Here is a 25,237-nt window from a genome sequence, read left to right as displayed (position 1 = left end):
TTGGCAATTCTGTTTTGTCTACGACAGTAACGGGTGAGTGATCTCTCTGATTTTGCCTCGATCCTGAGTTTTTCCATCTGGTCTTTCACCCCTGCCTTGCCTGTGTGTGAGACAGAAGGAACGCTGGGTTGGTGTCTGGCTGCTCCCTAAGTCAACCCACCACAGCGGGTGAAACATGAAAGAGTTCCAGCATGAACACAGCAGAACCTGAACTGGTCACTTCTGTCACCAGCTCAGGTCCACAGGCAGATCTTAAGCATCTCTTCTGGACACAACTCCCCACTGAAAAGCCTTGAAAGGACAGGAACAACCACACCTCCCTTCTACCCCTGCTGCTGCTGCTCATGAGCTTTGTCCTTGTACTTGACAGTCCTGACCACTTTCACAGCAAAGTCCTGGAAAATCCATCTTATTCCCTACATCCACTGCAACATCATCCCTGACAACCTCACATGCCACAAGACTCAGCAGGCAAAACCCAGCACCTTGCATGTGTTACCACACAAACCACCACAGCCCCAGCAAACCACACTGCACATCCCTTCTTCCATTGCTGTGAAATCCCTGAGAATGTGACACCCAGCTCAGTGTCACTACCCTGTGCACCAGCCCCACTCAGGGGCACTGCAGGGGACAGGGTGTCCATCAGCACAGCCCCACTGCCCAGGCCATGGGGACAGATGCAGGATTTCAGGATGTGCCTGGCTTGGAGAAGCTGACACATGGGAGATGTCAGATTTCAATGGGAATGGCTGCCATGTGCTGGCACGGTATGGAAATTCTCTGGGTCACATTCCAAGTCTTTAGGATTGCCAAAAAAAATGCAATTAGGTGGATGTGATAAGAATATTCCTGTAACATACTACTGGCACTTACATCCCACAGAAAGCCTGGCTATTATCATTCTGACGAGTGAAAATGCTGGTGGTTCATTTCCTGTAGCCATAGAGCTGTTTTTTGGACTTCCATTTTTCCTGGTTTCACCACAGCATCAGATGGGATCTCCTTGGTTACAGTGGTTCTGATGTGCAAGGCCAAATGGGACAGCTCCTGCACTTACCCAAAGTGCATGGGCAGCCCATGCCCTACAGAGCTTTACTCAACTTACCTGTTAAAAATCTAACAGCTTTCAGGTTGCAAATTAACTTGGAAGCTTTAGGGCAGTGCAGTAGGTAAGAACCTTAGCATGGTGCCATCCTTAAAAGCCTTTGCTTTCCCAGAAGATGAGATTGGAAACTTGGCACAGAGACTTGTCCCGATTGTTTCCCTTTTTCCTCCATATGCTTCACCATATCCCTGAAAAAAATTACAGCTTTACTTTCCATCTCTTCCATCACCTGCCCCACTATGTGGCTCTTCACTTACTCTTAAGGCAATGACATTGGTAAAACTAATATGGATTTCAATGCCTGTGAAGGGTCAAAATTACCTAGTTTCCTTGCACCCGGGTTGAACTTTGCAGCTCCCAGAATCTGAAATTAAAAGAGACAGTGACTGCCCTGACTATTCTCCACTGAGCACAGCCAGGGCTCTGCATAATCATTCTAGATGGCCAAAGGACAGAAGAACCCATGTCCTAAAGCCTGACACTGATGAAACAGGGCTCAGTCTCAAAAGCACAACACTCTCCACCACAGAAAAACATCTCCACTGTTTGTGTCACCCAACACAGTCCCCCTGAAGCAACATTCAAATAGTCAGGAGTGACACTGGCCCCGGGTAAGGGGATACCCAGCACATTTACATCCCTGCACCTGCCCTGCTCCCAGCACCAGCGGCACCAAAATCCCCCCCAGCAGCACCAGCAGCAGCAGCAGCAGCAGCTCTATAAAGCTCCTCTTGCCATCCCTGACACTCACTCCACCAACAGCAGCCACTGACCTGCCTCAGGCACTGCTGCCACAGCCCCCTTGGCCAGCACAGCTCTGCTCCCCAGCTCGCAGCATGGAAGCTTGTCAATCTCCACGGAAATACAATGTCACTTCATCTGGGACCACAATTTTGGCTATCATCAGCCTGGAAGCGTTTGCTGGCATGTGGATAAATGCTTTCATGGTTTGTGTGCTTTGCATTGGCTGGGTCAAGAAGAAAACCCTGAACTCTAATGAGAAGATCTTGCTGCTGCTGGGATGCTCCAGGATTTCCTTTTTGTGCTTCTCATGGGTATACAGCTTCCTTTCAATAGTTTATCTCGATTACCTTCATGTTCACATCACACTTCAACTACTTGCATCTTTTCAAACTTTTTTTAATTATTCCAACTTGTGTATTTCTGCCTGTCTTTGTGTTTTTTATTGCATAAAAATTGCCAATTTCAGGAACAGATTCTTCATCTACCTGAAAGTAAAAATTGACAGGATTGTGCCTTGGCTCTTGTTGGCGTCTGGGGTTTTTGCCTTGTCTATTGGCATCGTTACCTATGACATCAGTGAAATTTTGAAGAGTAACAACCTCAATTTCACCTGCCTTGGACATTTTTGGGAAGCAAGTATCAGAATGGATAAACATTTTTTATCTTCTCTTTTTCTCTTTTGCTTTGGATATGTTGCTTCATTCATGGCAGTCATCTTTTCTGCTGTTTTCCTCCTCTTTTCTCTCTGGAGACACAAATGTACGATGCAGACAAACTCCATGAAGGACCTCAGCATGGAAGCCCACATCAAAGCCATGAAATCTATTCTCTCCTTCTTAGTGATGTACAGCATCAACTTTGTATGTTTGGTCTTGTCAATAATTTATATAATGATGAATGAAATTACCATGACACATCTTGTATCCATATATCTGTATGCTTACCCAGGTGTTCATTCCCTTATTCTGATTTTCAGCAATCCCAAGCTGGAAAAGGCACTGCTAAAGATTCTCTCCTGTGTGAAGTGTGAGTTTCTCATGAAGTAGGAACTGTGATAAAACCTGGAGCCATGCATATTGTTGATCTTTCACTTTAGAAAACAAGTAATTTAATTTCTAATGCAGCTCTCCAGGCTGTGTAGATCATAGTGATGTTGACTCTTCAACATCTATGTTAAGAAAAATGTCATTCATATCTACTGAGTTAAATGACTGTGAGTTAAATACATTATTATTGTATTTAGATTTAGCTATATCTTTGAGATATATTTTTGTTATTTACAAAGTCATTTAGCCCTGATTGTAGGAATGATGCCTAACCTGCTGTGTGGTGAAGGGATTAATGTGGGCATGAGAGTATTGATGGGGTGATGGATTATGAGGCAGATAACCCCTTTAGCTCTGCCTGAGCCCAGTGGAAGAGGGAGTGATGCTAATTAAGTGTTCAGCCCCTGCCCAAGATTTACAACCTTTGCAATCAGATCCCTTGGTATCCCTCGTTTCCAGATCAGCTGTCTGCCCACCACCATTTACCTTGGCAGCAATAAAGGATTTGGAACTGCAGCCTCAGCTGCATTTCTCGCAAAAGTATAGATTTGGCATTTGAAATCCTCCCTGGCCGAGGAGAATATGACCCCAATGTGCAGACAGGGCATCAGGATTGCTTTGCTCCCCTCCCCAATGCAGGGAACACTTCTGTGCTAAGACTTTCTCTTTGACCGTGTCAGATTGTACCTTGGTGAAATTCTGTTTATAGGTTGAAATGATGGTAAAGTTGAGCTTAATGAATTACCCATTGATTTTTCATTGTTGTTGTTGTTGTTGTTTTGTTTACATATGTTTAGAACTAATCCGGTTAGTGTATTTATTAGTGGTAATTCCAAATTTGTATTTCTACAATAAAATGCGATTTTTGATTCTGTAAGTCTGATTCTCTGACTGCAAAGGACTTTATTGAATATGACAAGACTTACATGATGAATTTGCAATAGTCCAAATTCAAGCTCAGCTGCACCCAGACCCTTTTATCTCTGATGACCAGCAAGGGCTTTATTTTCTGCCAAATTTGTATTCTCTTAATGTAAGAGAAAAATATGCAACACTGGTACACAAACGGGGTGCAAAGAAAGGAATAACAATACTGCAAACCTGCCACAAATGTTTTGATTTTCACTGATTGAATTGACTGAATGAAACAACAGGTTTATCTCTATTGTGATTTACCTTTCTGTGCTGGTTACACCTGGGGGAGGGCTGAGTCAGAGAGGTTTTTCCTCTATGAGAACTTCCTCTGTGAGTTGATGGGACCACTTGGAGGCTGGTTGGGTTATTGACAGCCTGAGAAACCAATTGGAGAAAGTTAATTTGCTCCACGAAAACACATTTTGAAGGGGGTAAACCAGAAAAAAGCCCTCTTTCTTTTCCAGCAGCAGTGCAGGTAACTGGGCCCGGGCCTGTCTCCCCTGCAGGCCTGGTGAGGCAGAGCCGGGTCCCCTGTCTGGGGAGCTGGCATGGCCCGGCAGGGAGGAGCGGTGGCCATGGGCAGTGGGTGCTGTAACCGAGACCCAGGGAGGCTGAGGGACGTTCCGGCCATTCCCCCTCCTCCTCCTTTCCAGCACGACCTGAGTCTCCTGAGATCCTGGCACAGCTCCAGCATTGCAGCCTTCCATTCCCCGTGCGAAATCTTAACTCTTTCAATGCTCAGATAAGACTTGCAGACTTTTCAATTCTCCCCTGAGTGAGAAGGGAAAAATAGAAGAGCTAAGTTTATTTAGATGGAAGGAGAATGAGAAAATGCTATGAAGGTTGGCTGAAAAACCTTTTGCAAGCTGTAGGGATGAACTGAAAATTCCTATAAACCATGGAAAAAGACAGGGAGGGTTTGGAGTGTTCCATTTGATAGATCATTTGACCAAAAGCACCTGTGTTGAAAATCTTTTGCCCCGAGGAAAGAAGAGGATCTCGGTTTTCTGAGGATGAAGAATCAACAGAGAGAAAAGAGATGAAGAGAACGTTTACTTTGGAACAGTTCATTCCTAAAAGTAATACCTCATGAGTTTGACATGGCCCACAAGCATAGCTTTGGGAAGGCTGTGAAGCTGGGAGGAGTGCCATGGTTGCAGATTCTCAGGTGGGTCCTATTCGTGAAAGTGAAGTCAAAAGAAAACTGTTTCCTTCCCATGTTGGGAAAGGAATCCCTATAGCCAAACAAGAGGAAGCTTCTCTCTCTGAAGTGAATTGAATAGGATTATTTAAGTGGGGAACTGACTGAAGTGTCTTTGTATGTTGTTGTTAAGAAGGAATGGGAGGAGGGAGTGGTCTGAAGATCATATTCTGAATTTATTGTTATCTTTTTCTTTGTGTAGTTAATTTCTTTTTATACCATTTTAAGTTTTAGGCCTGTCTTGCTTTTGCTCCTGGTTCTGTCTCACAACAGAAAATGAGTATATTTAAATTGGCAAATCAAAATAATAACACTTTCTTTCTGCTGTGGCCCTGTGCTGTGTGATCTATTATGGGCTGTATCACTGTCTGGCAGTGGCCAAGAGCTCTGTGTGAACATGCTGACCCCTGGCACTCACCAGAGGTGGTCACTGATGCACAAACAGCAAGGCAGGAACAGCCCTGGGGAGCTCAGGGCGTGCAGAGCCCCCTTCCCACGCCAGCCCTGTGTGTCCTCTCTGCCCCACTGCCTGCAAGGACAGGATTCCCTGCTCTGTGGGACGGCTCTCCTGGCCTGCCTTGACCTGGTGAGGAGATTGGATTAGCCCACTGCACACTGACTCAGGAAATCACCCAGGTAACAGGCTTTGCTCTGGATAAGGGGAACATCGTGAGGAGGAAGAAATGGAGGAGACAACTTGTTAAGAGGTGACTGCAACCCCTATTCTACTTCCCCTTGGGCTGCTGTGGGAGTGGAATTGGAGGAGATGGGGAAAAAATAGTGAAGTTGAGCCTTGAATGAAAAGATGGTGGATGCAACAGGTACTAGTTTGTGTTTGTTTCTAATCATCCTACTGTACTTTCAATAGGCAACAAATTAGATTCCTTTGCCCCATGGCAATTCTGTTTTGTCTACGACAGTAACGGGTGAGTGATCTCTCTGATTTTGCCTCGATCCCTGAGTTTTTCCATCTGGTCTTTCACCCCTGCCTTGCCTGTGTGTGAGACAGAAGGAACGCTGGGTTGGTGTCTGGCTGCTCCCTAAGGTCAACCCACCACAGCGGGTGAAACATGAAAGAGTTCCAGCATGAACACAGCAGAACCTGAACTGGTCACTTCTGTCACCAGCTCAGGTCCACAGGCAGATCTTAAGCATCTCTTCTGGACACAACTCCCCACTGAAAAGCCTTGAAAGGACAGGAACAACCACACCTCCCTTCTACCCCTGCTGCTGCTGCTCATGAGCTTTGTCCTTGTACTTGACAGTCCTGACCACTTTCACAGCAAAGTCCTGGAAAATCCATCTTATTCCCTACATCCACTGCAACATCATCCCTGACAACCTCACATGCCACAAGACTCAGCAGGCAAAACCCAGCACCTTGCATGTGTTACCACACAAACCACCACAGCCCCAGCAAACCACACTGCACATCCCTTCTTCCATTGCTGTGAAATCCCTGAGAATGTGACACCCAGCTCAGTGTCACTACCCTGTGCACCAGCCCCACTCAGGGGCACTGCAGGGGACAGGGTGTCCATCAGCACAGCCCCACTGCCCAGGCCATGGGGACAGATGCAGGATTTCAGGATGTGCCTGGCTTGGAGAAGCTGACACATGGGAGATGTCAGATTTCAATGGGAATGGCTGCCATGTGCTGGCACGGTATGGAAATTCTCTGGGTCACATTCCAAGTCTTTAGGATTGCCAAAAAAAATGCAATTAGGTGGATGTGATAAGAATATTCCTGTAACATACTACTGGCACTTACATCCCACAGAAAGCCTGGCTATTATCATTCTGACGAGTGAAAATGCTGGTGGTTCATTTCCTGTAGCCATAGAGCTGTTTTTTGGACTTCCATTTTTCCTGGTTTCACCACAGCATCAGATGGGATCTCCTTGGTTACAGTGGTTCTGATGTGCAAGGCCAAATGGGACAGCTCCTGCACTTACCCAAAGTGCATGGGCAGCCCATGCCCTACAGAGCTTTACTCAACTTACCTGTTAAAAATCTAACAGCTTTCAGGTTGCAAATTAACTTGGAAGCTTTAGGGCAGTGCAGTAGGTAAGAACCTTAGCATGGTGCCATCCTTAAAAGCCTTTGCTTTCCCAGAAGATGAGATTGGAAACTTGGCACAGAGACTTGTCCCGATTGTTTCCCTTTTTCCTCCATATGCTTCACCATATCCCTGAAAAAAATTACAGCTTTACTTTCCATCTCTTCCATCACCTGCCCCACTATGTGGCTCTTCACTTACTCTTAAGGCAATGACATTGGTAAAACTAATATGGATTTCAATGCCTGTGAAGGGTCAAAATTACCTAGTTTCCTTGCACCCGGGTTGAACTTTGCAGCTCCCAGAATCTGAAATTAAAAGAGACAGTGACTGCCCTGACTATTCTCCACTGAGCACAGCCAGGGCTCTGCATAATCATTCTAGATGGCCAAAGGACAGAAGAACCCATGTCCTAAAGCCTGACACTGATGAAACAGGGCTCAGTCTCAAAAGCACAACACTCTCCACCACAGAAAAACATCTCCACTGTTTGTGTCACCCAACACAGTCCCCCTGAAGCAACATTCAAATAGTCAGGAGTGACACTGGCCCCGGGTAAGGGGATACCCAGCACATTTACATCCCTGCACCTGCCCTGCTCCCAGCACCAGCGGCACCAAAATCCCCCCCAGCAGCACCAGCAGCAGCAGCAGCAGCAGCTCTATAAAGCTCCTCTTGCCATCCCTGACACTCACTCCACCAACAGCAGCCACTGACCTGCCTCAGGCACTGCTGCCACAGCCCCCTTGGCCAGCACAGCTCTGCTCCCCAGCTCGCAGCATGGAAGCTTGTCAATCTCCACGGAAATACAATGTCACTTCATCTGGGACCACAATTTTGGCTATCATCAGCCTGGAAGCGTTTGCTGGCATGTGGATAAATGCTTTCATGGTTTGTGTGCTTTGCATTGGCTGGGTCAAGAAGAAAACCCTGAACTCTAATGAGAAGATCTTGCTGCTGCTGGGATGCTCCAGGATTTCCTTTTTGTGCTTCTCATGGGTATACAGCTTCCTTTCAATAGTTTATCTCGATTACCTTCATGTTCACATCACACTTCAACTACTTGCATCTTTTCAAACTTTTTTTAATTATTCCAACTTGTGTATTTCTGCCTGTCTTTGTGTTTTTTATTGCATAAAAATTGCCAATTTCAGGAACAGATTCTTCATCTACCTGAAAGTAAAAATTGACAGGATTGTGCCTTGGCTCTTGTTGGCGTCTGGGGTTTTTGCCTTGTCTATTGGCATCGTTACCTATGACATCAGTGAAATTTTGAAGAGTAACAACCTCAATTTCACCTGCCTTGGACATTTTTGGGAAGCAAGTATCAGAATGGATAAACATTTTTTATCTTCTCTTTTTCTCTTTTGCTTTGGATATGTTGCTTCATTCATGGCAGTCATCTTTTCTGCTGTTTTCCTCCTCTTTTCTCTCTGGAGACACAAATGTACGATGCAGACAAACTCCATGAAGGACCTCAGCATGGAAGCCCACATCAAAGCCATGAAATCTATTCTCTCCTTCTTAGTGATGTACAGCATCAACTTTGTATGTTTGGTCTTGTCAATAATTTATATAATGATGAATGAAATTACCATGACACATCTTGTATCCATATATCTGTATGCTTACCCAGGTGTTCATTCCCTTATTCTGATTTTCAGCAATCCCAAGCTGGAAAAGGCACTGCTAAAGATTCTCTCCTGTGTGAAGTGTGAGTTTCTCATGAAGTAGGAACTGTGATAAAACCTGGAGCCATGCATATTGTTGATCTTTCACTTTAGAAAACAAGTAATTTAATTTCTAATGCAGCTCTCCAGGCTGTGTAGATCATAGTGATGTTGACTCTTCAACATCTATGTTAAGAAAAATGTCATTCATATCTACTGAGTTAAATGACTGTGAGTTAAATACATTATTATTGTATTTAGATTTAGCTATATCTTTGAGATATATTTTTGTTATTTACAAAGTCATTTAGCCCTGATTGTAGGAATGATGCCTAACCTGCTGTGTGGTGAAGGGATTAATGTGGGCATGAGAGTATTGATGGGGTGATGGATTATGAGGCAGATAACCCCTTTAGCTCTGCCTGAGCCCAGTGGAAGAGGGAGTGATGCTAATTAAGTGTTCAGCCCCTGCCCAAGATTTACAACCTTTGCAATCAGATCCCTTGGTATCCCTCGTTTCCAGATCAGCTGTCTGCCCACCACCATTTACCTTGGCAGCAATAAAGGATTTGGAACTGCAGCCTCAGCTGCATTTCTCGCAAAAGTATAGATTTGGCATTTGAAATCCTCCCTGGCCGAGGAGAATATGACCCCAATGTGCAGACAGGGCATCAGGATTGCTTTGCTCCCCTCCCCAATGCAGGGAACACTTCTGTGCTAAGACTTTCTCTTTGACCGTGTCAGATTGTACCTTGGTGAAATTCTGTTTATAGGTTGAAATGATGGTAAAGTTGAGCTTAATGAATTACCCATTGATTTTTCATTGTTGTTGTTGTTGTTGTTTTGTTTACATATGTTTAGAACTAATCCGGTTAGTGTATTTATTAGTGGTAATTCCAAATTTGTATTTCTACAATAAAATGCGATTTTTGATTCTGTAAGTCTGATTCTCTGACTGCAAAGGACTTTATTGAATATGACAAGACTTACATGATGAATTTGCAATAGTCCAAATTCAAGCTCAGCTGCACCCAGACCCTTTTATCTCTGATGACCAGCAAGGGCTTTATTTTCTGCCAAATTTGTATTCTCTTAATGTAAGAGAAAAATATGCAACACTGGTACACAAACGGGGTGCAAAGAAAGGAATAACAATACTGCAAACCTGCCACAAATGTTTTGATTTTCACTGATTGAATTGACTGAATGAAACAACAGGTTTATCTCTATTGTGATTTACCTTTCTGTGCTGGTTACACCTGGGGGAGGGCTGAGTCAGAGAGGTTTTTCCTCTATGAGAACTTCCTCTGTGAGTTGATGGGACCACTTGGAGGCTGGTTGGGTTATTGACAGCCTGAGAAACCAATTGGAGAAAGTTAATTTGCTCCACGAAAACACATTTTGAAGGGGGTAAACCAGAAAAAAGCCCTCTTTCTTTTCCAGCAGCAGTGCAGGTAACTGGGCCCGGGCCTGTCTCCCCTGCAGGCCTGGTGAGGCAGAGCCGGGTCCCCTGTCTGGGGAGCTGGCATGGCCCGGCAGGGAGGAGCGGTGGCCATGGGCAGTGGGTGCTGTAACCGAGACCCAGGGAGGCTGAGGGACGTTCCGGCCATTCCCCCTCCTCCTCCTTTCCAGCACGACCTGAGTCTCCTGAGATCCTGGCACAGCTCCAGCATTGCAGCCTTCCATTCCCCGTGCGAAATCTTAACTCTTTCAATGCTCAGATAAGACTTGCAGACTTTTCAATTCTCCCCTGAGTGAGAAGGGAAAAATAGAAGAGCTAAGTTTATTTAGATGGAAGGAGAATGAGAAAATGCTATGAAGGTTGGCTGAAAAACCTTTTGCAAGCTGTAGGGATGAACTGAAAATTCCTATAAACCATGGAAAAAGACAGGGAGGGTTTGGAGTGTTCCATTTGATAGATCATTTGACCAAAAGCACCTGTGTTGAAAATCTTTTGCCCCGAGGAAAGAAGAGGATCTCGGTTTTCTGAGGATGAAGAATCAACAGAGAGAAAAGAGATGAAGAGAACGTTTACTTTGGAACAGTTCATTCCTAAAAGTAATACCTCATGAGTTTGACATGGCCCACAAGCATAGCTTTGGGAAGGCTGTGAAGCTGGGAGGAGTGCCATGGTTGCAGATTCTCAGGTGGGTCCTATTCGTGAAAGTGAAGTCAAAAGAAAACTGTTTCCTTCCCATGTTGGGAAAGGAATCCCTATAGCCAAACAAGAGGAAGCTTCTCTCTCTGAAGTGAATTGAATAGGATTATTTAAGTGGGGAACTGACTGAAGTGTCTTTGTATGTTGTTGTTAAGAAGGAATGGGAGGAGGGAGTGGTCTGAAGATCATATTCTGAATTTATTGTTATCTTTTTCTTTGTGTAGTTAATTTCTTTTTATACCATTTTAAGTTTTAGGCCTGTCTTGCTTTTGCTCCTGGTTCTGTCTCACAACAGAAAATGAGTATATTTAAATTGGCAAATCAAAATAATAACACTTTCTTTCTGCTGTGGCCCTGTGCTGTGTGATCTATTATGGGCTGTATCACTGTCTGGCAGTGGCCAAGAGCTCTGTGTGAACATGCTGACCCCTGGCACTCACCAGAGGTGGTCACTGATGCACAAACAGCAAGGCAGGAACAGCCCTGGGGAGCTCAGGGCGTGCAGAGCCCCCTTCCCACGCCAGCCCTGTGTGTCCTCTCTGCCCCACTGCCTGCAAGGACAGGATTCCCTGCTCTGTGGGACGGCTCTCCTGGCCTGCCTTGACCTGGTGAGGAGATTGGATTAGCCCACTGCACACTGACTCAGGAAATCACCCAGGTAACAGGCTTTGCTCTGGATAAGGGGAACATCGTGAGGAGGAAGAAATGGAGGAGACAACTTGTTAAGAGGTGACTGCAACCCCTATTCTACTTCCCCTTGGGCTGCTGTGGGAGTGGAATTGGAGGAGATGGGGAAAAAATAGTGAAGTTGAGCCTTGAATGAAAAGATGGTGGATGCAACAGGTACTAGTTTGTGTTTGTTTCTAATCATCCTACTGTACTTTCAATAGGCAACAAATTAGATTCCTTTGCCCCATGGCAATTCTGTTTTGTCTACGACAGTAACGGGTGAGTGATCTCTCTGATTTTGCCTCGATCCCTGAGTTTTTCCATCTGGTCTTTCACCCCTGCCTTGCCTGTGTGTGAGACAGAAGGAACGCTGGGTTGGTGTCTGGCTGCTCCCTAAGGTCAACCCACCACAGCGGGTGAAACATGAAAGAGTTCCAGCATGAACACAGCAGAACCTGAACTGGTCACTTCTGTCACCAGCTCAGGTCCACAGGCAGATCTTAAGCATCTCTTCTGGACACAACTCCCCACTGAAAAGCCTTGAAAGGACAGGAACAACCACACCTCCCTTCTACCCCTGCTGCTGCTGCTCATGAGCTTTGTCCTTGTACTTGACAGTCCTGACCACTTTCACAGCAAAGTCCTGGAAAATCCATCTTATTCCCTACATCCACTGCAACATCATCCCTGACAACCTCACATGCCACAAGACTCAGCAGGCAAAACCCAGCACCTTGCATGTGTTACCACACAAACCACCACAGCCCCAGCAAACCACACTGCACATCCCTTCTTCCATTGCTGTGAAATCCCTGAGAATGTGACACCCAGCTCAGTGTCACTACCCTGTGCACCAGCCCCACTCAGGGGCACTGCAGGGGACAGGGTGTCCATCAGCACAGCCCCACTGCCCAGGCCATGGGGACAGATGCAGGATTTCAGGATGTGCCTGGCTTGGAGAAGCTGACACATGGGAGATGTCAGATTTCAATGGGAATGGCTGCCATGTGCTGGCACGGTATGGAAATTCTCTGGGTCACATTCCAAGTCTTTAGGATTGCCAAAAAAAATGCAATTAGGTGGATGTGATAAGAATATTCCTGTAACATACTACTGGCACTTACATCCCACAGAAAGCCTGGCTATTATCATTCTGACGAGTGAAAATGCTGGTGGTTCATTTCCTGTAGCCATAGAGCTGTTTTTTGGACTTCCATTTTTCCTGGTTTCACCACAGCATCAGATGGGATCTCCTTGGTTACAGTGGTTCTGATGTGCAAGGCCAAATGGGACAGCTCCTGCACTTACCCAAAGTGCATGGGCAGCCCATGCCCTACAGAGCTTTACTCAACTTACCTGTTAAAAATCTAACAGCTTTCAGGTTGCAAATTAACTTGGAAGCTTTAGGGCAGTGCAGTAGGTAAGAACCTTAGCATGGTGCCATCCTTAAAAGCCTTTGCTTTCCCAGAAGATGAGATTGGAAACTTGGCACAGAGACTTGTCCCGATTGTTTCCCTTTTTCCTCCATATGCTTCACCATATCCCTGAAAAAAATTACAGCTTTACTTTCCATCTCTTCCATCACCTGCCCCACTATGTGGCTCTTCACTTACTCTTAAGGCAATGACATTGGTAAAACTAATATGGATTTCAATGCCTGTGAAGGGTCAAAATTACCTAGTTTCCTTGCACCCGGGTTGAACTTTGCAGCTCCCAGAATCTGAAATTAAAAGAGACAGTGACTGCCCTGACTATTCTCCACTGAGCACAGCCAGGGCTCTGCATAATCATTCTAGATGGCCAAAGGACAGAAGAACCCATGTCCTAAAGCCTGACACTGATGAAACAGGGCTCAGTCTCAAAAGCACAACACTCTCCACCACAGAAAAACATCTCCACTGTTTGTGTCACCCAACACAGTCCCCCTGAAGCAACATTCAAATAGTCAGGAGTGACACTGGCCCCGGGTAAGGGGATACCCAGCACATTTACATCCCTGCACCTGCCCTGCTCCCAGCACCAGCGGCACCAAAATCCCCCCCAGCAGCACCAGCAGCAGCAGCAGCAGCAGCTCTATAAAGCTCCTCTTGCCATCCCTGACACTCACTCCACCAACAGCAGCCACTGACCTGCCTCAGGCACTGCTGCCACAGCCCCCTTGGCCAGCACAGCTCTGCTCCCCAGCTCGCAGCATGGAAGCTTGTCAATCTCCACGGAAATACAATGTCACTTCATCTGGGACCACAATTTTGGCTATCATCAGCCTGGAAGCGTTTGCTGGCATGTGGATAAATGCTTTCATGGTTTGTGTGCTTTGCATTGGCTGGGTCAAGAAGAAAACCCTGAACTCTAATGAGAAGATCTTGCTGCTGCTGGGATGCTCCAGGATTTCCTTTTTGTGCTTCTCATGGGTATACAGCTTCCTTTCAATAGTTTATCTCGATTACCTTCATGTTCACATCACACTTCAACTACTTGCATCTTTTCAAACTTTTTTTAATTATTCCAACTTGTGTATTTCTGCCTGTCTTTGTGTTTTTTATTGCATAAAAATTGCCAATTTCAGGAACAGATTCTTCATCTACCTGAAAGTAAAAATTGACAGGATTGTGCCTTGGCTCTTGTTGGCGTCTGGGGTTTTTGCCTTGTCTATTGGCATCGTTACCTATGACATCAGTGAAATTTTGAAGAGTAACAACCTCAATTTCACCTGCCTTGGACATTTTTGGGAAGCAAGTATCAGAATGGATAAACATTTTTTATCTTCTCTTTTTCTCTTTTGCTTTGGATATGTTGCTTCATTCATGGCAGTCATCTTTTCTGCTGTTTTCCTCCTCTTTTCTCTCTGGAGACACAAATGTACGATGCAGACAAACTCCATGAAGGACCTCAGCATGGAAGCCCACATCAAAGCCATGAAATCTATTCTCTCCTTCTTAGTGATGTACAGCATCAACTTTGTATGTTTGGTCTTGTCAATAATTTATATAATGATGAATGAAATTACCATGACACATCTTGTATCCATATATCTGTATGCTTACCCAGGTGTTCATTCCCTTATTCTGATTTTCAGCAATCCCAAGCTGGAAAAGGCACTGCTAAAGATTCTCTCCTGTGTGAAGTGTGAGTTTCTCATGAAGTAGGAACTGTGATAAAACCTGGAGCCATGCATATTGTTGATCTTTCACTTTAGAAAACAAGTAATTTAATTTCTAATGCAGCTCTCCAGGCTGTGTAGATCATAGTGATGTTGACTCTTCAACATCTATGTTAAGAAAAATGTCATTCATATCTACTGAGTTAAATGACTGTGAGTTAAATACATTATTATTGTATTTAGATTTAGCTATATCTTTGAGATATATTTTTGTTATTTACAAAGTCATTTAGCCCTGATTGTAGGAATGATGCCTAACCTGCTGTGTGGTGAAGGGATTAATGTGGGCATGAGAGTATTGATGGGGTGATGGATTATGAGGCAGATAACCCCTTTAGCTCTGCCTGAGCCCAGTGGAAGAGGGAGTGATGCTAATTAAGTGTTCAGCCCCTGCCCAAGATTTACAACCTTTGCAATCAGATCCCTTGGTATCCCTCGTTTCCAGATCAGCTGTCTGCCCACCACCATTTACCTTGGCAGCAATAAAGGATTTGGAACTGCAGCCTCAGCTGCATTTCTCGCAAAAGTATAGATTTGGCATTTGAAATCCTCCCTGGCCGAGGAGAATATGACCCCAATGTGCAGACAGGGCATCAGGATTGCTTTGCTCCCCTCCCCAATGCAGGGAACACTTCTGTGCTAAGACTTTCTCTTTGACCGTGTCAGATTGTACCTTGGTGAAATTCTGTTTATAGGTTGAAATGATGGTAAAGTTGAGCTTAATGAATTACCCATTGATTTTTCATTGTTGTTGTTGTTGTTGTTTTGTTTACATATGTTTAGAACTAATCCGGTTAGTGTATTTATTAGTGGTAATTCCAAATTTGTATTTCTACAATAAAATGCGATTTTTGATTCTGTAAGTCTGATTCTCTGACTGCAAAGGACTTTATTGAATATGACAAGACTTACATGATGAATTTGCAATAGTCCAAATTCAAGCTCAGCTGCACCCAGACCCTTTTATCTCTGATGACCAGCAAGGGCTTTATTTTCTGCCAAATTTGTATTCTCTTAATGTAAGAGAAAAATATGCAACACTGGTACACAAACGGGGTGCAAAGAAAGGAATAACAATACTGCAAACCTGCCACAAATGTTTTGATTTTCACTGATTGAATTGACTGAATGAAACAACAGGTTTATCTCTATTGTGATTTACCTTTCTGTGCTGGTTACACCTGGGGGAGGGCTGAGTCAGAGAGGTTTTTCCTCTATGAGAACTTCCTCTGTGAGTTGATGGGACCACTTGGAGGCTGGTTGGGTTATTGACAGCCTGAGAAACCAATTGGAGAAAGTTAATTTGCTCCACGAAAACACATTTTGAAGGGGGTAAACCAGAAAAAAGCCCTCTTTCTTTTCCAGCAGCAGTGCAGGTAACTGGGCCCGGGCCTGTCTCCCCTGCAGGCCTGGTGAGGCAGAGCCGGGTCCCCTGTCTGGGGAGCTGGCATGGCCCGGCAGGGAGGAGCGGTGGCCATGGGCAGTGGGTGCTGTAACCGAGACCCAGGGAGGCTGAGGGACGTTCCGGCCATTCCCCCTCCTCCTCCTTTCCAGCACGACCTGAGTCTCCTGAGATCCTGGCACAGCTCCAGCATTGCAGCCTTCCATTCCCCGTGCGAAATCTTAACTCTTTCAATGCTCAGATAAGACTTGCAGACTTTTCAATTCTCCCCTGAGTGAGAAGGGAAAAATAGAAGAGCTAAGTTTATTTAGATGGAAGGAGAATGAGAAAATGCTATGAAGGTTGGCTGAAAAACCTTTTGCAAGCTGTAGGGATGAACTGAAAATTCCTATAAACCATGGAAAAAGACAGGGAGGGTTTGGAGTGTTCCATTTGATAGATCATTTGACCAAAAGCACCTGTGTTGAAAATCTTTTGCCCCGAGGAAAGAAGAGGATCTCGGTTTTCTGAGGATGAAGAATCAACAGAGAGAAAAGAGATGAAGAGAACGTTTACTTTGGAACAGTTCATTCCTAAAAGTAATACCTCATGAGTTTGACATGGCCCACAAGCATAGCTTTGGGAAGGCTGTGAAGCTGGGAGGAGTGCCATGGTTGCAGATTCTCAGGTGGGTCCTATTCGTGAAAGTGAAGTCAAAAGAAAACTGTTTCCTTCCCATGTTGGGAAAGGAATCCCTATAGCCAAACAAGAGGAAGCTTCTCTCTCTGAAGTGAATTGAATAGGATTATTTAAGTGGGGAACTGACTGAAGTGTCTTTGTATGTTGTTGTTAAGAAGGAATGGGAGGAGGGAGTGGTCTGAAGATCATATTCTGAATTTATTGTTATCTTTTTCTTTGTGTAGTTAATTTCTTTTTATACCATTTTAAGTTTTAGGCCTGTCTTGCTTTTGCTCCTGGTTCTGTCTCACAACAGAAAATGAGTATATTTAAATTGGCAAATCAAAATAATAACACTTTCTTTCTGCTGTGGCCCTGTGCTGTGTGATCTATTATGGGCTGTATCACTGTCTGGCAGTGGCCAAGAGCTCTGTGTGAACATGCTGACCCCTGGCACTCACCAGAGGTGGTCACTGATGCACAAACAGCAAGGCAGGAACAGCCCTGGGGAGCTCAGGGCGTGCAGAGCCCCCTTCCCACGCCAGCCCTGTGTGTCCTCTCTGCCCCACTGCCTGCAAGGACAGGATTCCCTGCTCTGTGGGACGGCTCTCCTGGCCTGCCTTGACCTGGTGAGGAGATTGGATTAGCCCACTGCACACTGACTCAGGAAATCACCCAGGTAACAGGCTTTGCTCTGGATAAGGGGAACATCGTGAGGAGGAAGAAATGGAGGAGACAACTTGTTAAGAGGTGACTGCAACCCCTATTCTACTTCCCCTTGGGCTGCTGTGGGAGTGGAATTGGAGGAGATGGGGAAAAAATAGTGAAGTTGAGCCTTGAATGAAAAGATGGTGGATGCAACAGGTACTAGTTTGTGTTTGTTTCTAATCATCCTACTGTACTTTCAATAGGCAACAAATTAGATTCCTTTGCCCCATGGCAATTCTGTTTTGTCTACGACAGTAACGGGTGAGTGATCTCTCTGATTTTGCCTCGATCCCTGAGTTTTTCCATCTGGTCTTTCACCCCTGCCTTGCCTGTGTGTGAGACAGAAGGAACGCTGGGTTGGTGTCTGGCTGCTCCCTAAGGTCAACCCACCACAGCGGGTGAAACATGAAAGAGTTCCAGCATGAACACAGCAGAACCTGAACTGGTCACTTCTGTCACCAGCTCAGGTCCACAGGCAGATCTTAAGCATCTCTTCTGGACACAACTCCCCACTGAAAAGCCTTGAAAGGACAGGAACAACCACACCTCCCTTCTACCCCTGCTGCTGCTGCTCATGAGCTTTGTCCTTGTACTTGACAGTCCTGACCACTTTCACAGCAAAGTCCTGGAAAATCCATCTTATTCCCTACATCCACTGCAACATCATCCCTGACAACCTCACATGCCACAAGACTCAGCAGGCAAAACCCAGCACCTTGCATGTGTTACCACACAAACCACCACAGCCCCAGCAAACCACACTGCACATCCCTTCTTCCATTGCTGTGAAATCCCTGAGAATGTGACACCCAGCTCAGTGTCACTACCCTGTGCACCAGCCCCACTCAGGGGCACTGCAGGGGACAGGGTGTCCATCAGCACAGCCCCACTGCCCAGGCCATGGGGACAGATGCAGGATTTCAGGATGTGCCTGGCTTGGAGAAGCTGACACATGGGAGATGTCAGATTTCAATGGGAATGGCTGCCATGTGCTGGCACGGTATGGAAATTCTCTGGGTCACATTCCAAGTCTTTAGGATTGCCAAAAAAAATGCAATTAGGTGGATGTGATAAGAATATTCCTGTAACATACTACTGGCACTTACATCCCACAGAAAGCCTGGCTATTATCATTCTGACGAGTGAAAATGCTGGTGGTTCATTTCCTGTAGCCATAGAGCTGTTTTTTGGACTTCCATTTTTCCTGGTTTCACCACAGCATCAGATGGGATCTCCTTGGTTACAGTGGTTCTGATGTGCAAGGCCAAATGGGACAGCTCCTGCACTTACCCAAAGTGCATGGGCAGCCCATGCCCTACAGAGCTTTACTCAACTTACCTGTTAAAAATCTAACAGCTTTCAGGTTGCAAATTAACTTGGAAGCTTTAGGGCAGTGCAGTAGGTAAGAACCTTAGCATGGTGCCATCCTTAAAAGCCTTTGCTTTCCCAGAAGATGAGATTGGAAACTTGGCACAGAGACTTGTCCCGATTGTTTCCCTTTTTCCTCCATATGCTTCACCATATCCCTGAAAAAAATTACAGCTTTACTTTCCATCTCTTCCATCACCTGCCCCACTATGTGGCTCTTCACTTACTCTTAAGGCAATGACATTGGTAAAACTAATATGGATTTCAATGCCTGTGAAGGGTCAAAATTACCTAGTTTCCTTGCACCCGGGTTGAACTTTGCAGCTCCCAGAATCTGAAATTAAAAGAGACAGTGACTGCCCTGACTATTCTCCACTGAGCACAGCCAGGGCTCTGCATAATCATTCTAGATGGCCAAAGGACAGAAGAACCCATGTCCTAAAGCCTGACACTGATGAAACAGGGCTCAGTCTCAAAAGCACAACACTCTCCACCACAGAAAAACATCTCCACTGTTTGTGTCACCCAACACAGTCCCCCTGAAGCAACATTCAAATAGTCAGGAGTGACACTGGCCCCGGGTAAGGGGATACCCAGCACATTTACATCCCTGCACCTGCCCTGCTCCCAGCACCAGCGGCACCAAAATCCCCCCCAGCAGCACCAGCAGCAGCAGCAGCAGCAGCTCTATAAAGCTCCTCTTGCCATCCCTGACACTCACTCCACCAACAGCAGCCACTGACCTGCCTCAGGCACTGCTGCCACAGCCCCCTTGGCCAGCACAGCTCTGCTCCCCAGCTCGCAGCATGGAAGCTTGTCAATCTCCACGGAAATACAATGTCACTTCATCTGGGACCACAATTTTGGCTATCATCAGCCTGGAAGCGTTTGCTGGCATGTGGATAAATGCTTTCATGGTTTGTGTGCTTTGCATTGGCTGGGTCAAGAAGAAAACCCTGAACTCTAATGAGAAGATCTTGCTGCTGCTGGGATGCTCCAGGTTTTGGTCTTTGTGCTTCTCATGGATATATAGCTTTCTCTCAAACATTTACCCCAACTTTCTTCTGGTTCATTCCATACTTCAACTACTTGAAGGTTCTTATAGCTTTTGTAATTGTTCTAACTTGTGGTTTTCAGCCAGTCTTTGTGTTTTTTATTGCATAAAAATAGCCAATTTCAGTAACAGCTTCTTCATCTACCTGAAAGTAAAAATTGACAAGATTGTGCCCTGGCTTTTGTTGGGGTCTACGATTTTCTCCTTGATTATTGGAATTCTCGTCTACAACACTATTGATACAGCTCTCTGTAAAAACTTCAATTTCACATGCCAAGAAAGACTTTGCAAAGAAAGTATCAGAATAGAGGAACATTTTTATCCTCTTTTTTTTCTCACCGGCTTGTTATATACAACTTCATTCATGGCAGTCATCTTTTCCTCTGTTTTCCTCCTCTTTTCTCTCTGGAGGCACAAATGTAACATGCAGACAAACTCCATGAAGGACCTCAGCATAGATGCCCACATCAAAGCCATGAAATCTATTCTCTCCTTCTTCATAATGTACAGCATCAACTTTCTGTCCTTGATGTTGACTCTAATTTATGCAATGGACTTTCAAAATCAAGCAATACTTTTTGTTTACTTAATTCAACATGCTTATCCAGGTCTTCACTCCCTTATTCTGATTTTCAGCAGTCCCAAGCTGGAAAAAGCACTGCTTAGGATTCCTTCCTGTGTGAAGTGCAAGGTTTGCATGAGGTAGAAACTGTAACAAAAGCTGGAGCTCATATAGAATAACTTTAGAGAAAACAGGTTCAATTCATTTTCATTGCAACCCTCCAGGCTGTAGAGATCGTAGACATGTTCAGCTATATATATTGCAAATTCAACCTATATCATTAGGAGGTTAATAGATTATTATTTGCATTTAATTAAACTAGCTCTTAGAGTTAACTTATTGTCAATAGCAAAGTCATTTAGACCTTGTACAGGGGCTGGATGCAAAAGGACAATAATCATACTGCAAACCTGCCACAAACGTCTTGATACTAACTAATTGAATTGACTGAATGAAACAACAGGTTTATCTCTATTTTGGTTTACCTTTCTTTCTGCTGTGGCCCTGTGCTGTGTGATCTATTATGGGCTGTATCACTGTCTGGCAGTGGCCAAGAGCTCTGTGTGAACATGCTGACCCCTGGCACTCACCAGAGGTGGTCACTGATGCACAAACAGCAAGGCAGGAACAGCCCTGGGGAGCTCAGGGCGTGCAGAGCCCCCTTCCCACGCCAGCCCTGTGTGTCCTCTCTGCCCCACTGCCTGCAAGGACAGGATTCCCTGCTCTGTGGGACGGCTCTCCTGGCCTGCTTTGACCTGGTGAGGAGATTGGATTAGCCCAGTGCACTCTGGCTCAGTTAAATCTCTAAGAACGTTGGTTTTTCTGCGAGGTGCAGCGCAGAATAATGTCCCAATATCATCTCACAATGACTGATGAACTGATACATGGGGTGCCTGGGCCAGGTGCTGCAGCTGAGGTCCTCTGGGGACTCAGTCAAGGCTGTCCCATGCTGGGAAAAGCCGTTCCATGCACTCCAAGGGACTCAACACAAGACACTGCTCATCTCATCAGTGACTGTTGTGGCTCCACTGGGAAAAGAGAAGTCCTGAAGGACTGCAGGCCATGGGAGGGAGCCACGCTGGAGCAGGGCAAGGGTGCAGGAGACAACTTTTTATGAATTGACTACAACCCCCATTCCCTGTCCTCCTGTGCTGCTGAGGAGAGGAGGTGGTAGAGAATCTCAGAGTGAGTTACAATGAGCCTCAGATTGGTGGAGGATGAAGATAAAATAGGCTAGTTTTATGCATGTTCTATATCATCCTTCTCTGTTTTCAATGGGAAATAAATTAAACTGATTTTCCCTGTGTCATGTCTGTTTTGTCTCTGAGAATAATTGGTGAGTGATTTCCCTGTCTGTATCTTGACTCATGAGCAGTTCCATCTTATTTGCCTCCCTGCCCTGCTGCAGAGTGACACTGAAGGAGTGACTGAGTGGGCCTCTGAGAGCTGCCCAAGGCCAACTCACCATGACAGGGCCTGCAAATGGCAAACAGTTCCAGTGTGAAGGCACACTTTCAGTGCACACAGCTCAGGGAGCAGCTGCAATGTCAGCTGCAGGTTGTGGGGAAGTGCTGGGAGTCCCAAGCATGGTGCCAAGCCTTGCACAGCAAAGGCTACAGAGACCTGTGGCATCAGCCAGGTGATTGGACCCTTAAGACACTCCAATCATCATGGGCATGGACTGGAAGGACACAAAATCCCACGGATCCAATTGTTGGGGTTACCTCCTCAGGGGCACACAGCTTGAGCAGCTTCTGTGTTATGTGCCAGAAGGAAACTGCTTTAAAGATCCAGAGGCCTGAGACTTTTCTATGGCAAACCCAGTGCCAAGCTGGGGAGGAAACTTGGCCTGGCTCTGAGTGTGGTGTGTCCAGGGCATGGGGTGGGGCAGCTGCCCACTCTGAGGGGGCTTTGGTCCCAGCAGGGACAGTCTCTGGTGGTGGGGTGTGACTGTCACAGAGCCTCCTGGGTGCTGAGACAGGACTGCTCCCTTCACACCAGCATGAACAGAGCAGAACCCAAACTGCTCATTTATTTTACCAGCTCAGGCTCAGAGGGTCGTTTTACCTCATGTCCAGTGCCAGCTGTGCAATTCTCCCCTCCCCTTCAAAAAGCTTCCTTCCTGCTTCTGAATTGAGAGATACAACCATTTAGGCCAGAGCAACCTCTCAACCACTGCATTATCTCTTTTTCCAAAGACCACACATTCTAGCAGGCCACCTCACCAAACTACCCAACTCTCCTTCAAGAGCAACTGCCCAGAAACAACCAAACAAATAATTAATGCCACTTTATAACACACCAATCCACCTTCTGTACCTAAGAAGGATTTGGAGCTGAATTAATATTTCCATAACAAGCATATCACCTGCCCTGAGGAGATTGCATTTTCTTTTCCAGGATTGTATCCTGAACAATTGTGCCCTTCTTCACATTGAAGTTCAATTATGGATGGAATGGATTTGCTCAGAAGAAAATGGGCCACTGATACAGGTTAGCTAATCAAGGCTCATCATCTGGGATTTCCTATAATAAAGAAGGAAGACCAGGATTCCAGAGAGGGAAGATATTCAGCCTAACAAAGCTCAGATGGAAGCATTGCAGTCCATGTGTGATGTCTCTCAGATCCCAGTACAGCTGTGTGGCCCTGCATATGCATAAAATCAGAGGTCTGATGCATTTTGAGATGCACAAGGGCATCCAAAAATCCACATAACTTGGTAGATACAACGTCCTGGAGAATCCTTTTCCTTCTTGAGTCCTGCCAGAGGGGATGGATTGGAACAAAAAGCAGAGTCCTGTCTTTCAAACACCTGATCCATATCTTCTGGAGACTCTGATTTATATACACCTTTATTTGTTTTAAGGTACCAGCTTCCCCACACGAGCTGATTGGAAGCTGATTGGATGGCCATGGTGTAGTCCTGCTATTCTAACATTTTGTCCGGGTTCTGAGCAGGACAGAGTTAATTTCTGCAGCAGCCAGGAGAGGGCAGGGCCAGTACCCAGGGGTTATTCTCTACCACCTCATTCCACCAGGGGAAAAGGGGTTCCTTCTGATATTGTCTATTATTAGGGAGTTATTACCATGTGAATAATTTCTTCTCTTATACCCTCTGACATCAGTAGTGTTGCTGTTACTGTTCATTTTCTTATTTCATTGTTGTTTCCAGTAAATTGTTCTTATCTTAAGCCCTGATCTTTGCTTTTTGTTCCTCGAATTCTCCTCTCCAAAGAGGAGAAGGAAGGTTGATTAAAGGGAGTGAAAGAGAGTGGCAATGTGGTTTGGAGAGTCAAAGTGGGGGCACAGAACTGGTGAGGACCATACTGAAGCCACAACAAATATTCATTTAATGCCTCTGTACAAGTACAGACTCAGCACAGACAATACATCTTCAGACCTGTTGTAAGAGAAATCACTCCCAATTTTCTTACAAGCATATGGAGAGACAAAGAAATAATAGAGAAATACAAAAAAAATTTTAAAAAAATAAATAAAAAGAGAAAAACCCCAGCGAAATCTACACAGTGTTTTCTGTTCTGTCAGCAAAACCAGTGAGGAGAAAACTCACATCAAAGCATAAAGCAGAGAACAGGAATGTCAGGAAACTAAAATTCTCTCAAGGCAATGCTCTGCTCACCATCAATATCAAAAATTAGAAAAATAAATACTATTATTAATTATCGTATCCAAAACTAACAAGTCATTGTAGGTGACCAAGGGCCACAAGCACCCAGGTCCTAAAGCCTGACACTGATCAAACAGGGCTCAGTCTCAAAAGGACAACACTCTCCACCACAGAAAAACATCTCCACTGTTTGTGTCACCCAACACAGCCCCCCTGAAGCAACATTCAAATAGTCAGGAGTGACACTGGCCCCGGGTAAGGGGATACCCAGCACATTTACATCCCTGCACCTGCCCTGCTCCCAGCACCAGCGGCACCAAAATCCCCCCCAGCACCAGCACCAGCAGCACCAGCAGCAGCAGCAGCAGCAGCAGCAGCAGCTCTATAAAGCTCCTCTTGCCATCCCTGACACTCCAACAACAGCAGCCACTGTCCTGCCTCAGGCACTGCTGCCACAGCCCCCTTGGCCAGCACAGCTCTGCTCCCCAGCTCGCAGCATGGAAGCTTGTCACTCTCCACAGCAGTCCAATGTCACTACATATGGGGACACAACTGTGGCCATCATCAGCCTGGAGGTATTTGCTGGCATGTGGATAAATGCTTTCATGGTTTGTGTGCTTTGCATTGGCTGGGTCAAGAAGAAAACCCTGAACTCTAATGAGAAGATCTTGCTGTTGCTGGGATGCTCCAGGTTTTGGTATTTAGGCATCTCATGGGTATATTCTTTTCTTTTAATCGTACATCCCTATTGCTTTTGTGTTCCTCTCCTACTTGAATCTCTTGCAGCTATTCAAAGCTTTTTCGATTGTTCACACATATGGATGTCAGCCTGTCTTTGTAGTTTTTACTGTATAAAAATTGCCAATTTCAGGAACAGCTTCTTCATCTACCTGAAAGTAAAAATTGACAAGATTGTGCCATGGCTCCTGTTAGGATCTCTGCTTTTGGCCTTTATTTTCAGCATTCTTGTCTACCACATCTCTAATGAAACACAGTGTAACAATCGCAATTACAGCAGTCAAGGATATTATCTGAAACACATTATCAGAGTGGATGAACATTTACTGCCTATTGTTTTTGTCATAGGATTTGTGTATTCCACTTCATTCACAGCAGTTGTCTTTTCT

At 45.4% G+C, this 25,237-nt stretch overlaps 5 protein-coding genes across 5 annotated transcripts in view; all 5 read left to right on the top strand.

Annotated features, from left to right (window-relative positions):
- The first annotated feature begins 1,944 nt into the window (after positions 1-1,944).
- On the top strand, positions 1,945-2,898 carry LOC148217836 (taste receptor type 2 member 116-like). Its single transcript, XM_088158457.1, has one exon. The coding sequence runs from the start codon at positions 1,945-1,947 to the stop codon at positions 2,896-2,898; it is 954 nt and encodes a 317-aa protein (XP_088014583.1).
- Positions 2,899-7,853: 4,955 nt separating this feature from the next.
- LOC148217835 (taste receptor type 2 member 116-like) lies at positions 7,854-8,807 on the top strand. Its single transcript, XM_088158456.1, has one exon. It carries the CDS (start codon positions 7,854-7,856, stop codon positions 8,805-8,807), a length of 954 nt encoding a protein of 317 aa, XP_088014582.1.
- Positions 8,808-13,762: 4,955 nt separating this feature from the next.
- On the top strand, positions 13,763-14,716 carry LOC148217834 (taste receptor type 2 member 116-like). The gene has a single exon (XM_088158455.1). It carries the CDS (start codon positions 13,763-13,765, stop codon positions 14,714-14,716), a length of 954 nt encoding a protein of 317 aa, XP_088014581.1.
- A 4,955-nt stretch (positions 14,717-19,671) lies between these two features.
- Positions 19,672-20,625, top strand: LOC148217833 (taste receptor type 2 member 116-like). Its single transcript, XM_088158454.1, has one exon. The coding sequence runs from the start codon at positions 19,672-19,674 to the stop codon at positions 20,623-20,625; it is 954 nt and encodes a 317-aa protein (XP_088014580.1).
- A 3,982-nt stretch (positions 20,626-24,607) lies between these two features.
- Positions 24,608-25,237, top strand: part of LOC106851141 (taste receptor type 2 member 2-like) — a 954-nt gene continuing 324 nt past the window's right edge. Inside the window, exon 1 of the mRNA XM_014872898.2 lies at positions 24,608-25,237. This exon is cut by the window's right edge and continues 324 nt beyond it. Coding sequence (XP_014728384.2) covers positions 24,608-25,237 — 630 coding nt within the window.

The sequence above is a fragment of the Sturnus vulgaris genome, unplaced genomic scaffold, assembly GCF_052056855.1.
Source record: "Sturnus vulgaris isolate bStuVul1 unplaced genomic scaffold, bStuVul1.hap1 Scaffold_2103, whole genome shotgun sequence".
Lineage (NCBI taxonomy): Eukaryota > Metazoa > Chordata > Aves > Passeriformes > Sturnidae > Sturnus > Sturnus vulgaris.
The sequence above is the reverse complement of the archived record's forward strand: the minus strand, read 5'-3'. Positions and strand labels throughout refer to the sequence as shown.